This window comes from Chenopodium album, chromosome 11, assembly GCF_948465745.1.
Source record: "Chenopodium album chromosome 11, dcCheAlbu1.1, whole genome shotgun sequence".
In the NCBI taxonomy this organism is placed as follows: Eukaryota; Viridiplantae; Streptophyta; class Magnoliopsida; order Caryophyllales; family Amaranthaceae; genus Chenopodium; species Chenopodium album.
The window spans coordinates 4,818,505-4,833,874 of NC_137844.1; the positions used below are offsets into that span (position 1 = coordinate 4,818,505).

General features: G+C 34.3%; 3 protein-coding genes across 3 annotated transcripts; 2 read left to right on the forward strand and 1 right to left on the reverse strand.

Moving 5' to 3' along the window:
* The first annotated feature begins 1,650 nt into the window (after positions 1-1,650).
* LOC145568327 (uncharacterized) lies at positions 1,651-5,990 on the forward strand. The gene is made up of 7 exons (XM_081627754.1): positions 1,651-1,918; positions 2,846-2,998; positions 3,498-3,644; positions 4,107-4,253; positions 4,735-4,857; positions 5,458-5,547; positions 5,683-5,990. Exons 1-7 carry the CDS (start codon positions 1,778-1,780, stop codon positions 5,698-5,700), a joined length of 819 nt encoding a protein of 272 aa, XP_081483880.1. The 5' UTR covers positions 1,651-1,777; the 3' UTR covers positions 5,701-5,990.
* Positions 5,991-8,046: 2,056 nt separating this feature from the next.
* Positions 8,047-10,994, forward strand: LOC145567210 (uncharacterized). The gene is made up of 2 exons (XM_081626456.1): positions 8,047-8,437; positions 10,402-10,994. Exons 1-2 carry the CDS (start codon positions 8,232-8,234, stop codon positions 10,853-10,855), a joined length of 660 nt encoding a protein of 219 aa, XP_081482582.1. The 5' UTR covers positions 8,047-8,231; the 3' UTR covers positions 10,856-10,994.
* A 143-nt stretch (positions 10,995-11,137) lies between these two features.
* Positions 11,138-14,176, reverse strand: LOC145567209 (putative apyrase 7). The gene is made up of 2 exons (XM_081626455.1): positions 12,499-14,176; positions 11,138-11,783 (listed from the first exon to the last, which is right to left on the reverse strand). Exons 1-2 carry the CDS (start codon positions 13,586-13,588, stop codon positions 11,257-11,259), a joined length of 1,617 nt encoding a protein of 538 aa, XP_081482581.1. The 5' UTR covers positions 13,589-14,176; the 3' UTR covers positions 11,138-11,256.
* Between the last annotated feature and the right edge of the window lie 1,194 nt (positions 14,177-15,370).

Here is a 15,370-nt window from a genome sequence, read left to right on the forward strand (position 1 = left end):
AGTTGAATATTTCTTAATTATTTTACCACTCAAATTTTTTAGTTGATGACTTTAAATGTGAAACCAAGTATGATAATCGAAAGAATCATTTTCTAATCATATATCTATTCCTACATTGTGTATTTCAGAATGTATTCTAATATTATCTCCAATTATGCTCAAGTTAGACCTTTAATCAATTGGAAACTATTAGAGCCACACCTTAATAATATCAAAGACCAAAAAATATATAGAATAAAATCAGGGCTGTTTCTGAGATTTCGGTGGCCTGGGGCAAAAACATGAATTGGGCCCTAATTCACATATACTGATATAAAATTTTAAAAAATTGGGTATGCAAACGCGAAGAAATTTTACTGCCTGAAAATTGTAATGAGATACATTGAAAATAAAATTACCAAAAAATTTGATACATTAATTAATGACATTTTTTTGGCTAATCAAATTCACTAAGGAAAGTGAATTAATTTGGGTAAAAAATTAGGGAAGAAGGAAGTTGACCAAAATGCCATTTGATATTCTGGAATTATATAGTACTATAGTGTTGTACTGTACACACTTGTTTTTTTTTTTTTTTTTTTTTTTTTTTTTTTTTAATTTAATTTAATTAATTTAATTTTTTTTTTTTAATTTATATGAACATGTACGTAGTAATGTAGTATTATAGAGTACGAAGTTCCCTCAAAAAAAAATTTAGTACAAAGTATATCTTTTGGGGCCTTGTATTGTATTGAAGTTGGGCTTTTAAACAAGGGGCCCAGGAGCCGCCCCAGCTGCCCTGCCCTTGCTACGACCCTAAATAAAATAGTGCAACTGTTCAAGTATAAGAAACTAAGAGTAGGATTTCAACATAAACCACTATCATGTACAATACTTCTTATTTCTTACTGTAATATATTATATACTATGTGATACTTAAAGGTGAGATATTTCTTACTCCGTCTAACGAAAATTCAATAACTCTATACTTTGGGTCTATTTCGATTTATTGAAAATAACTGAACTGAACTGATTGAGGTTGAACTAAATTGAACTAAATATAGCTGAAATGAATTGTTTATGAAAGAAGGAAATTAGGAACTAAACTGAATTAATTGGAAGAAAACTGAACTGAACTAATTGGAGCTGAACTGAACTAAAATTAAGTGATACAGAACAGACCCTTCATGCTAAATTTTCCATAAAAAAACATTTATTAATTTTCTTAGTTTAATACTCCATTTATTTTCAAATACTTGCTCCATTTCTCCATACGCGGAGTTTTAGGAGAAATTGGAGAAACTAATAAAATATGGAGGTAGTAGAGCTGGTGGAAGAATAAAAAATTATAAAAAACTAAAAGTAGTAGAGAGAATATGAAATTAATGTTGTTGGGTTCACTTAGTGAAAGAAATTAATTAAATATTGTAAAAGCTTTCCAAATAAGGAAATGGAACAAGTATTTAAAAACGACCGAAAAAAAAAGTGGAACAAGTATTTAAAAATGGAGGGAGTAGTAAAACAAGGAAAACGAATACCTAACCAACAAACAAAATTGTACCCAAAAAAAAAAAAAAAAAAAAAACAAACAATTCACGACCATTTATTAAGCAATAAGATGGGCCTCAAAATCTTGTGTTCCAAATTTTGCCGGATCGTCATTTCTGGAAAATGGAAACCCAAATTCAAGTCCAGAACCCAATTAACATTAATCGGATCATCGTATATTAATTATAAGAAGAAAAAATAAAACAATTTTTTGATCTAAAAAACTGAAAGGAAATTGTTGCAGAAAACAATGGCACTGAAAATAAATGCAAATTATCTTCTTCCACCTTCAACTGTACCACTTCGTTTCAACAAACCCGCAAAATTTCGCAATTTTTGTGTAAGAAATTGCAGCAGTAGTGGCACCATTAATGCTGATAATTCTCGTAAGGTGCATAATTATTTGTTTTTTTCTTGTCAAGATTTGATTTTTAGCTAATTATGGTTTTTTGTCCATGATTTAATCTTTTGGGTATTGATTTATGTTGTTATTATGTGATTATAGGTTCATTTTAGCTTTAATTTTGGTAGCAATTGATTTGGGTTCCTTTTTTTTGTTTAATTTCTAGGTTTATAGGTTTATTAAAATTGCTGAAGGATTACAATTTGGTGTTTTTTTTTGGAAAATTAAAAATTTAGTGAATGAGTTTTTGTTTATGATCCAATTGTAAGTGAATGAGTTCTTGTTTGATATCCAACTGTGTAATAAACTATATTTTAAGGATCACTATGAAATTGTGACTTATTAGGTTATGTCTCTCTTTCTAATAGAAGGACAAAAGAAGGGAAAACATGGAACAGGAAAATTGGTAACTGCCCGTGTAAGAAGGCGTGGTGAAGTGGATGTCAGCCAGCTTAGTTGGTTAAGTATGTCGGAGGTTGTATCCTCGTAGCCTATACCCGAGAACCAAGACGTTCATTTGTATTGGTCTTTATGTCCCTGAATTAATGTCAACGCCCACCCTTAACTAGGTGAAAAGCTTTGATCAGAATTTTGGTTATAAGTGGCTTAACACTTTGATAGGAGCCTTATTGGATTTGTCACAATGAATGTTTGCTATCAACAGACTCTAAGACCTCCCTTTTGAGTGCTTCTTTTGATTGGTTTATGTTGAGAGCAAAATTCTTAGTTATTTCAACCTTCAGGTTTGTCAATTTAAAAAAATGAGTGGGATTATGGGAATGAACATAATTAGAAACAATAGTGGATCATAATAGACAAAATCTAGTTGAAGGACTATTGCGTATCACAATGAGTGCAACATTAATGTTTCTATCTGGAATTTTTGTAATGATTTTGACTCGTGAATACTTGCAGCTTGTTTTGGAAGTGAAGGAACGGCTCAAAACTCAATATCACGAGCTCCCTGTAGGCAAGAATGGGCGAGATGATGAAAGCATGATCCTTTGGTTTCTCAAGGACCGCAAGTTCATTGTTGACGAAGCTGTGGAAAGGCTGAGTAAAGCTATTGTACGTATGACTAGTACTAAGTACTATTCTCAGTGTTCATTAAAAATGATAAAGTGATGGGAATGATTAATTTGAACGTTCTGAGCTACAGTATATCAAGTATTGTTAATTTTTTTATACATTTAACCGTGTTAATCACAGTCTGATATAATTATGTCTTGGTGATTCTTCCCATGAGTTATTACTCAAACTCGCATTCTCAGTTTTATATTTTTGGTAATGTTATCAATTTTAGAGCATGGTAATGGACTTCATTGAAATTTCCGCATAAAAATTCATTAAACTTGTTCTAAGGCCATGCTGTGAGCCATAGTGCACTTGTGCTATGCTGCATTATCGTGTTTCTACTTTGTATTAAATAAAACTGTGTAACAATGATCTTTCAAAACATGGTTCCTGACAGCTCACATTTAAACATGAATCTCCCCATCCTCACATTCCATCTTAATTTAAAACCTTTTTACTTTTGCCTGATGTTTTGCTTTCTTATTTATCTAAGAAATGGCGTCAAGAGTTTGGAGTGGATGACCTGTCTGAAAACTCAATGAAAAGGGCTGCTCAAACAGGCAAAAGCTCTGTGCATGACTTCCTCGATGTGAATGGGAGACCCGTGCTTATAGTGCAGGCTTCAAAACATTACCCAGGAGTAAGTACCTAAGTTCCACTGGCCAAAGCTTTAACTTCTTGTTATGTTCATCAATTGTTTTCTACCCTATAAAGCTATAATACATCATTCGTTGTTTTTGGTATGTTAAAGCCATTTCTGTGAGCAACTGAGCATATCATATAAAATTCTGGGTAATTTTTTTTAGTTGGGTTTAGTTTGAAGAGAATGTTGATTGCAGCAATAACATGGCATTGTCCATTTGTCTATTAAAAGTGGCTAGCAGATATATCAGCTTATAGACTGTAAGAAACTAAATGGTCTGGGAGACATGTTGCAGAAATTTCCAAAATTGCGAATGAATATCAAGTTGAATTATACTACTTTAATGGCTGAAAGTAATATATTTCACCCTTCAAATTTAAAGTGACTTATCATGTTCCCTTGCCTTCGTTATTTCGCACAGGCCCATCTGATGATGCATGCATAATGGGCTAATTACAGATGCAGGATGAGGATGAGAAGTTATGCGTGTTTCAGATTGAGAAAGCTCTGAGCAAGCTCCCAGAAGGCCAAGAACAGATACTTGGGATAATCGACCTCAGGGGCTTTGGTACTGCAAATGCAGATATGAATTTCTTGACATTTTTGGTAATCTACCATTTAACCTCTACTGAGTCGCAACCTATTTACAGCTTCTGTATTACACATTTACACATTTACACACACTAGACTTGTGGTCTGTTCTTTTCACCCTGAAAAAAGGATTTCAGAAACTTTGTTTCAATAAGACTCCAATAAGTTAAGATAAGAACGTTACTCAGTTCAATTTTCAGCCAAATAAAAGATTAATTAATATAAGTTCCAATAAGTTCAAATAAGCTCCAGTTTGTTTAGATAAGCAAATTTCAGGTGAAGCTAAGTAAAGAACTATGTTTTAGTGGAGAGGCGACCAATGAGTCAATCTATTAGTCCAACTTATCCCCTACCTTTTCTATTGTCAGTGTGATATTGAAAATCAAAAGACCGCTAGAAAATTTTACTGAGTATGATGCATATGAAACAACTAAGTGGATGCCTTGGCAAAATAAATGCGGATCTGGGAAGTTCTAACTTATATCCTTTTATGCAGTTTGATGTCTTCTACTATTACTATCCAAAGAGATTGGGCCAGGTGCTCATGGTGGAAGCGCCTTTTGTTTTTAAACCTCTTTGGCAGCTGGCAAAGCCCCTCCTGAAACAGCATGCATCTCTGGTACTGTATCTGTTGCCTTTCATATGAATATCATTATATCAGCTTGTTCTTGTTTTATTTTACGACTCTTCCTGCAATATAGCACTTCTACTTGCTAGTTTTTTCCTACTGATTACTATTCTCTACTTTTTCACTCACACTGCATCTGAACTCTGAAGAGGTGGCTGAGGATCAAGTGTAGTGAAATGTTAGAAAGAAAAGCACAATGGTAGCCGATGATGCAACGTCCTAAATGCAAACTTTTATTATATGTCAATGTTGTTTCTCCATTGCTTTCTAAAAATCCTAATCATGTAAAACAGAGAGTTGAAGTCTTCTATGTTTTGGGCTCGTTAGGGGGAAAAAAAACTCACTTATTAGTTGTCCCACATAGATTAAAAAGAGGGACTTAAACAAACATATAACTAGTGGCCTACATATCTTGCCCCTTAGTTGAATTAAGCTTCAACTAGGCTTGTAGGTCACTCTTCTCTTAGGTGAGCTTGCTAATTGGAGCATCGAGTTTCAAAAAAATTGTGCTCTGACATAGGTCTTTGAGTGCTACTTGATACTCCTCAATAAGAAGCTGTTACTGATACATGCATTGTTTTTGTATTGAAGGTGAGATTTTGTTCAGTAGAGACAGTCCGAGAAGAATATTTTACACCTGAAACAGTTCCTGCTATCTTTAGAGATGAGAAAACTACTCAGGTGATTCAATAACTGAGGTTAAAGGAACAAAGTACACAGTTTTGTTTACAAGCTCATAGTTTACAGGACCCTTTGTGTTCTAATTTCTAAGCCCTTGTTATGGGAATATTTACATCAAATACCCGTAAAATGCAGAATTGTCCACAAACGTAGTAGCCGTTCCAATGTAGTCAGAATTTTCGGTTGGAAATGTTGTAGGCCTTTGCGGACAATGTGGGTGATTTCAGAGCTTTTCAACGGCATCTAGCCAGAACAGGTTTTGGAGCAACATTATTTTATCATAATAAACAAGGTGAATTCGGTGTTTTACAGTAGGATTCTTTCCATGTTTATGCATACCCATCAGGTTGCTAGAATATTTAAAGTATTGTAAACCAAGATATGTAATTACATTTGAATACTTTTTTAACAAAGTTAGATGGTCAGTGCCTCTGATCGGAACATCCAAAGCTCTGAAAAAATGGAGATGGGGGGAGAGATATTTAAAGTATTGTAAACCAAGATATGTAATTACATTTGAATACTTTTTTAACAAAGTTAGATGGTCAGTGCCTCTGATCGGAACATCCAAAGCTCTGAAAAAATGGAGATGGGGGGAGAGATATTTAAAGTATTGTAAACCAAGATATGTAATTACATTTGAATACTTTTTTAACAAAGTTAGATGGTCAGTGCCTCTGATCGGAACATCCAAAGCTCTGAAAAATTGGAGATGGGGGGAGAGGCGAGGCACCAGTGGCGTGGCTACCAGCAACACACTGCCCTACAAACCTCTCACAACCAAAGGGCCACAATGTTAGGGGTTTTACATGATTAGGGGCAGTGTTTGCGTATTTGTTTCGGGGTCTCAGTAATAATTGCCCTTCAAGGGGAGGAACACGGAAACAACCCCTTTGTTGAATTTGGTCCGGGGTTCCAACCCGGAATGTTTAGGGTTCAGGGTTACCTGGGTTCAATGAAATCATGCTAACCCCAACCCCTCCACCTCCTTGAAGTTGGGTGTTTAAGTATTCAGAGTAGTTATAAAGGCTGTTCTTGATTGTTATTTGCTCCATGTGGGAGAAGCCTAACCTTCTACACTATTAGTTCCCTGGTTAAAGTGTTTATTGTGGGTCAAAATTGATCCTACCAATGAGGCAATGACTAACTTGTCTTTGAAATGCTCTTTTTGAAACTTGTCTTTGAAATGCTCTTTTTGAAATTTGTCTTTGGTATATCATATACTTTAAACTTTATGGGAAAACTAAAATTTAACTTGATCTAAACATCAATTGACCAAGCTTGAGCTACATATTACAATGTCGAATTTGGAGTTAACTTGAATTTTAGGACCTATATTCTTGACAATTTGACAATAAGTGTTTGTTTGGTTGTATGGGAAATTGGGAAGTAAATTTGAGTAGGAAGTTGGTTTTTACCACGTAATTTCAATTTTGAGTAATAGTTGATTAGTTGTTTGATTGAGCATAAGAAGTTTTACTTCCCATAAGAAGTTCAACTTACCTAAATAAACTTTGGTAAATTACTTTCTCTATTTTGTGTGAAGTAGAACTTCCTAAGACACTTTTTTGTGGGAAGTAAGATTTTCTTGTAACTAACATAATTTTGTCAATCAAACAACTTAATGGCTCCACCTTCTCCAACTTTCTAGTACTAATTTTTACTTTGTATAAATTTTATTGTCAACCTAATAAACACTAAAAAGGTAAAAACTATGAATTTTAATATAAAATGCCCTAATAATGAGTATAAAGACCCAAAATTAAAACCAAATGGGTTGAAAATACAAGTGATTTCACGTGTTAGTTACCCAAATAACAACACTCTTAGTACTGGTGGAAGTGTGGAACAATTCTTCCAAAGGGGCAAAGGGCTCTCACTCTATCTTTTACTCTATACATGGTTCTTTTTTTCCCTTTCTCTTGATTATATTTTCTCTCCAATACATTTACTATTTACTTTCAAAATGTTGTTGATTTACTCACATATGTAATTATACATGCACTTTATTGACCAATAGTGTGGGTATCTATACAAATTCGAATAATACTTCATTTGTTTCATTATACTTGTTATACGTAAAAATAACACGAGACTTAAGAATGAAAGAGTATATGACCATTACATTTCAAGTTATTACCCTTTGATCTACATAAAGATAGTCCCCTGTAATAATTTTCTTTTAATTTTTTTATGTAAAATATCAAAACAGAAAGGTATTATTTGATTTCTACTCAAATACCTTCTAACTTAGGTTGAATGGAAATGGATACGGACGCATATACAAATCCGATAGAATTCATATAAAAGTGGAAACAAACAATAATACAATATACATAGTATTTGAAAAACATAATTATGAGAAAAACATCATACAGAGTACTCCGTAGTATTTACATGTATAGTATGACAATATTTTGTATTTTTGATAATTTTATTTTTATACCATTATTTAAACTCCAAGTGTTGTAACTATCTTTGTTAGGGGAGTTAGGGACCTAACACATAGCCGACATAGGTACAAAGATGAGGTAAGTACACAGAGTAATATCCATGTTACTAACGAGATGACTACATTCGCGATCCAAGTTTGTTGCTTTACATCGTAGATGTACAAAGTACTTGATTTAGCTGTATTTACATTCAGAGGCCCCTTTCTCTTATAGAGAGAAAAATCGAGAAGAATGGAGAGGAAGACATGGAAATTAATGGTGGCAATCTGTGTGACAGTGTACCTGGTACCATCGATCAACGCAATCGAATCGCCGCAGTATTCTGTAGTACACTCTGAATCAGATTTTGAAATTAGGGTTTATAAGAAATCTACTTGGATGTCTGCTCCTGTCAATCACCTCTCCTTTCATCAAGCTACCAAATTAGGTTTTCACCGGTAATTCTCTCTCCTTTGACTTGCTCTTATCTTAATTTGTTGACTTTTGAATATTTTTAGCTTTTGAAATTGGATTAGTGTGATAATGATTTGCAAAATGTAATTAATTGTGTTTCTGGTGTTATGATTATACTTTTTTTTTTTTTTTTTTATATATAGTATATGCTGTATTATTAATGCAATGAAAGAATTTGAAATTCTTTTATATAATATGCTCTGATTATATTTATGACTTTGTAATTAAGGGTATTGATGGAGGTAGTAGTACCTTTGATATGGTAGAGTAGGATTATGTAATGATCATTTTAAACTACACTTAACAGGCTGTGTCGTTATCGGTGTTGTTGAATGAAGAGATTTACGCCCTTGATCCTGATAGAGTTGTCGCGTTTACGATAAGATAATAGTCATTGTGAATGCTTGAGCATCACTGTGTTGCTAGCTTTGTGAGCTGCACTTGGTATTGGAAACTTATGGATATAGAGATAATTAATTAGTGTAGGGCTTAACTATAGGCAAATGACCTTGAAATTCCAAGGTTTGTTAATTGTTACTGCCCAAATATATTAGTTGATTATAGATGCAGCCTGCAGGAAACCAAAGCGCCTTATTCATCTCCTGCAGGAAACCTGAAACTTCGTAGATGATTCAAATGCTACTTTGTGGCTTTGTGCTCAGTGTATTTGTTTTGGTTTATACTGTTTATGGTTCACCAAAGATCGGTGTTTAGGCGAAACTAGTCTGTACTCCACCAGTTGGATTTTTACACTAACCTATCCTTCTGCTCTCATCTTCGTTAATTACCCACTTGGACATTGTTTTAAAGGTTCAGTCTTAATGTGATTTAAGAACTGAAGGGTATCTATCAATAGGTTAGACTTGCACTTTGTTTGGATAGCAAATAAGGAAAGGGAGGGAAAGAAGGGAAAGAGAATGGAAAAGAAAGGGAGGGGGAGGTGAGCTCCATTTTCCCTCCAAATCTCTTTAATTTCGGAGGGATTATGCTTATTAAAGAGAGAGGGAAAATGGATCCCTCCCTCTCTTTTCTCTTCCTTCCCCCAATCCTTTACCCAAACAAGAGAATTTGTCCCCCTCCCTTTGTCTTCCTTTCTTTTCCTTCCTATCCAAACAAAGCGTTAGAGACCTTAGAATTCTACTTTTTTTTTTTTTTTTTTTTTAATTACTAAAATAGAATGCAAAGGCTGTTGAAGCAGGGGCTGATCTAGTGTTAAAAAAGGGTAATCTAGTTTATTCCCAAGAAAAAAATTACATAACTAAACTGTTACTTCTGGAAAGAAGATTGACAGTACCTATCTTTGATAAATGGAAATCCATCTTTGTATTGCAAGATTATCATTGAGAACAAACCAGTAGAAAGGGAGAAAAAGGGTTTTTGCTTTGTTTTTTTTAAAACAAGACTTTTGAGTGCATACCTATCTGTAGATCTGTAACTGTAATTGCTAGATCTGTTGCAATTAGAAATATACTAGAATTGCCAAAAGCTTTTGAACTACTAGATAAGGAATGAAAGTTCAATTCAAATTATCGTTTATGCCTTAGACAGATACTTCAGAAATACCAAAACCATAGTAGTTGATCTTCCCTAAACATTTAAGGAAGTATTACAGTCATTGGCCAACACCCAGCAAAAACCTTAGTCTCATACTCATACAGTGTTCTCACAAAGATCCTAGATTCTACTATTCTGAGAGTAATAGATAATTAATGTAATCAATCCAAACTGGCGGTTCAAGCTACAAGTAAAATAATTAGAAAATTTCACACTGAAGTCTTATTTTTAAGTTGTGCTTCATCAACTTGAATTGTTAAGTATATTGTGAGAAAATCATTTTCTGCAATTTGTGAGGTTGCCTAAACTCTGGCTAACAATAGATGTGCTCTGCTGACTTTTGAGGATTTGAAGGCTTCTAAGTTCTAATAGTTGTATTTTCATAACTTTTCAGGTTGTTTCAATGCATACAAGGCGCCAATCTGAACTTCTCTGGAATCCCCATGACAAAACCTGTGTTGACTAGCATTGTCCCTGGAGCAGGACCACTTCATTCATCATCATATGTTGTTCGCTTGTACTTACCTGTTAAGTTTCAAGCCACCCCACCACTTCCACTTTCTGAGCTCAACCTGAAGCCAGTCTCATGGCCAAGTCACTGTGTTGCAGTGAGGAAGTTTTCAGGGTTTGCAGGTGACAGTAATGTCGTAACTGAGGCTGAGAAACTGGCTACCATTTTGGGAAGATCACAATGGGCCAACTTAACCTCATCTGACAATAAAAATGCTTACTCAATTGCTCAGTATAATTCTCCTTTCCGAATATTCAATCGTGTTAATGAAGTATGGGTCAATGTTAAAGGATCTGAATCGGATAACTGCATGTCAAGTGGAACGGCTACATACTGAATAACCTACTTCAAGTTTAGCTCTGCAAATACTTAATGTTGTCTGTATTATCCATGTATATAATAAACAAATGAGTGTTGTATAAAAGAAGGCTGAAGCCATGTTGTACATTTTTATCAAATTCGTGCTTTATACTTCATACTTTGTATTACAGTCTTCTTGTATGTTTGTCAAGTTTTCATGCCCTTGAATCTGTGACATACTCCATAGTTCTTATCATGGCAAACCCTGGTTGATTGCAACATTAGTTAATGTTAGAAAATGATGGTTTTCAGTGGAGTGAAAGAAAATGATGTTATATAGCTTCGCATAGTTGGTACTTGGTACTAATTCTCTAAATATATTACAACAAAGAATGAAACAAATCAATGTATGATAACATGAGTCAACCACTATAACTGTCATGGCCGATGCTTAGAGTGTGGGTAAGAAGGCAAAGCTGCTCCAACAACAGCACTTCTCTTTCGAGGCATAGGCAGCTTAATCTGACTGTGGTAAACAATAAATACCAGGACTAACAATAAAATGAAGAGAAAGATGGGCGATGATATGACATCCATATATTGCGGAGTTGTTATCAGAGTTCTTGAACCACCTGTTGTCCTCCATATATGTTCTCCTTCTACTAAAGAAGCTCCTAATGTCCAAGAAATATCTCCAGGACCAAATATTACATCTGCATTTCCTAGACATAAACCATCCTCAATCAGGGATGCCAAATACAACACCTTAAAACAATATTGACTGATTGAGACTTTGCTATCATCATCCCATGTACTTGAGCATAGATGGTGCGCTGTCTCCCAGATTTTTGACAAATTGGCTTTTGCAGTCAAATTTAGCATGTTGTACACAGCGAAGAATCCAGATAAAGCATGGTACCGAACACCAGCTTTGGTGTTAATGGCGACATTAAGGATATTCTTGCCTGCAAAAGAAGCTTTGATAGTCAGAAATGTACTCTTCAGAATTTCAGACCACTAGTACCTAAAGACAAATTGTAAAGTAAAAAAATAAAATAATAAGTGATACAAGTATACAACATCTTACAAAAGATAACCAGACGTTGGATACAAAAAAATTAGGTAAAAGTGAACCTTTTCGGATTCCAGCAAAACATCCAAAAAAGGTCCACATCTTTTTTGCAGGAGACAATCCATGATATTTCAAATCAATCCTATGTCCTAACCATAAAAATGATACTAAAGGTTGAAAAAAAAAACGAGGGATACCACCGCCCAATAGGATTTAAATTGAAATTAACACGAGGTATAATTCATAACCTTTTGAGTATCAGAATTATACCCTACCCTATCTGAAGTTCAGATCCCTAACTACTAAAGAGTATAGGTTAAGTGTAAATGAAAATATGGTATAACACCACATAAAAGATAATTAGAGAATACATCTTAAGAATTCCTACAAAACATGGAAGAAAAAATCTACATCCTTTTGCTGGACAAAATCCTTGACTTTTGTCTAAAATTTTGAATATATTCTTAAGGTTGCTTTGGCCAGACAAAAATTGCAACTGTGAGCTCAATTACGAAAACAGGATAGTAATATACTCTGTACTAGCAAGCCGTAGATTTTGCAAACTGAACAACTAAAGAGAGGATGGCAGCACTTAATCTGATACTTACCCTCGTGTGGAGACCTTCTCCTGCAGCTTGAATTTAATCTAGACTCTGACCAATCTGAAATACTTGAATTCATTGCTGCAGCTTGTGCAAGCATTTTGCATTTTTCCCAATTGGGATCCCCGACCAAAAGTAGCAATGACTCTGATTTAGAACAACTGCTGCAAGTATAATTTCCTAAGAATTTAGAGCTGAGACATGGATGTCTAACATCAGAATCATTATCATTTCCCTTTGACTTTACGCGAACAAGCATTGCAACTGTTCTGTCAAAAGCCTTGTTCAAACCAAAAGCAGGCAAGGAATACGCCATAAGCTGATGTTTAACATGACCAATCTTTGATACCAAGAGGTGGCTGTCATCTCTTATCTTGTCTGCTTCCAACACTACCTGCAAGGAAGAACCTCCAAGATCAAGAAGCCCTAATGTAGGCAACTCACCCGATAATCTATTCAAATACCCCAATTTGTAATTCAAAGCAACCCAACCATAATACGCCTCTTCTCTTCCGCTTAAAACCCTAATCCAATCTCTTCTCCACTTAAACGTGTGCTGCTTAACAACGCGCTCTACATCTTCCAAAACCGTCTTGCCATCTTCCACCGCAAGCCTCCTCAATCCAGCAGTAGCTAAAACAAAAATTGGTGTATCCCCATGTCTATCATTTGGTATCAATCCCTCCGCCCAACGCAGCAATGGCACCAAGGAAGTCCTCACCCCCGAATAATTACCCACAAATTTATCCAACCCGGGCTCAGTTTGCATACAATGGTACTCACAACCATTTCTCCACAAATGATTCTTTGCTGAATCATGGGGATAAGAGTGCAATAAAATTGGCAATTTCCCTTTTCTTCCATCATCAATTCTCCACTCATAAATATTCACTCTAGTTCCAGTACTCCCACAATCCACAACCACGGTAAAAAATGGCTTAATCTCCCCAAACAATCCATACCCATAAATTACACCAACTGAAACTAGCACGATTGCTAGAAAAATCAAGCAAAATTTCAATTTTCTATGAGATTGAAAAGAGTCAAAAGACCCCAACATCGAATTTTTGCTTTTTGATGGGGTTTGAGGTTCCATTTCCAAATTAAACACAATACCATAATCTCAATTCCCCAATTTCTCATTTAATTTTCACAAAAACCTCACTAAATCATTAAAAATTAAACACAACCCAGAAAACAATTTGATAATTGAACCATAACCCATGAGTTTATTTAATCAATCAAACAAAGGGTAATCCTAAATTTCATCGATTAAGCTCAAAACGCTGACTTTGAAACATAATCCTAGAAATTAATTTAAAGTAAGTATATAATATAGTATAATTCAAAGTAAATTGTATGATCCACGAACCTGGTAGTAGCTCAGAGATCTCCCCGGCTTTCGCTTTCAAAGAACAATGGAAGATCGAAGCAGATCTCTGAAGTGGAAGTGACAACCCAACAGCCTTGTTTTGCACTTCACGATTGACAGATTGGTTGGTGAAGTGGAAGAAATCGATGGTGGTTGATTGGGCCCCTTGAAATTGGCTAATTCTAGATCATGTGCAATTTAGGATTTTGATTAAGAATAATCGTTCTTTTGAGCTTAATTTAGATTTGATCCGAATTGACTACTAACGAATTCAAGTAGTTTGGTTCGTTAATGCCTTTACTCTAATAATTAAAAATTGACATCGAATCTTTGTGGTTGATCTCTATTATCTAGATAGCTACTCTTTGTGGTTTAATCTCTACTTCTATTAATATACAAGGTAATAATTTACGAATTCGTCAAATAAAAGTGAAAGATTTGCGATAGTGTGGTTTATAACGGAATAATGTTCAAAATTGTTTGTCCAAGACATTTGATTGTTTGCTTTGTAGGAAACCCTAGAAATAGTTCTTCCTAATTCCAAACGGCAAAAATCAAAAGTTTGTTCATAACTAAGTGTTTTAGTGAATCGAAAAAGAAAGGAGTTAAGAAGGATATGTCTTAAATCTTAATCTAATGTGATCATGATATGGAGCCAAATTTGATGACTTATTACATATTGTAGTAGTTAATACTTGGTTGACCAAGTACACAGTTACACAATATATATTCTTGTTGACATTGAATCATTGATGATTAGAAAATAAATCAACCATACCCAATGAAAACCATTAGTGTCACCCACTCCCCTTCGATTTATTTGAAAGTTGATAACTAGATTGAGATCATGTGAGTAGTTCTACCAGGGATGTGTTATGATCGTCGATGATTGAATAATAACAAGTCTCGTTATTTATAGATTTTTCCAGTCTCGTTCTTCTTATCACAATTTAAGTGCACCGTTGAGGCAAAATCTTATAAAAAGACTAGTCACAGATGATAAAAATTTACAAAACATGCATAACTATACCACACAATAAGATCATAGTAGTTTTTTTTTCACCCTCAACCCACAAATGCATTCAAAGCGAAATAGTCTTTGTATTTAAATTTCTAATTACTTCAATTTATCTAGAAAATGGGATATCTATATAACTCTTATTCCTAATGGATGGGGTGTAACACCTTATAAGGGCGTGTTCAGCAAAAATAGATTTGTGGGTAGTTGTTAGTTGTAGTAGTAGCTGTCAGCTATACACCTAGCTGTTAGCTGTAAACTAGCTGTTAGCTGTGAGTGTTTTAATTTTTAATAGTAGTGTTCGGTAAACTAGTTGTTGAGTTTCTAAATATTTTTAAATAATAAAAAATTATTATTTCATTATTGCATAAATTATAATTATATTATCAGTCAATTTTTTATAACAAAATTTAAGGTGTGGTTTATAAAATAAAGTACATAATTTCTTGATTATTATCAAATACATTTGAAAGAAGAGTGTACAATCT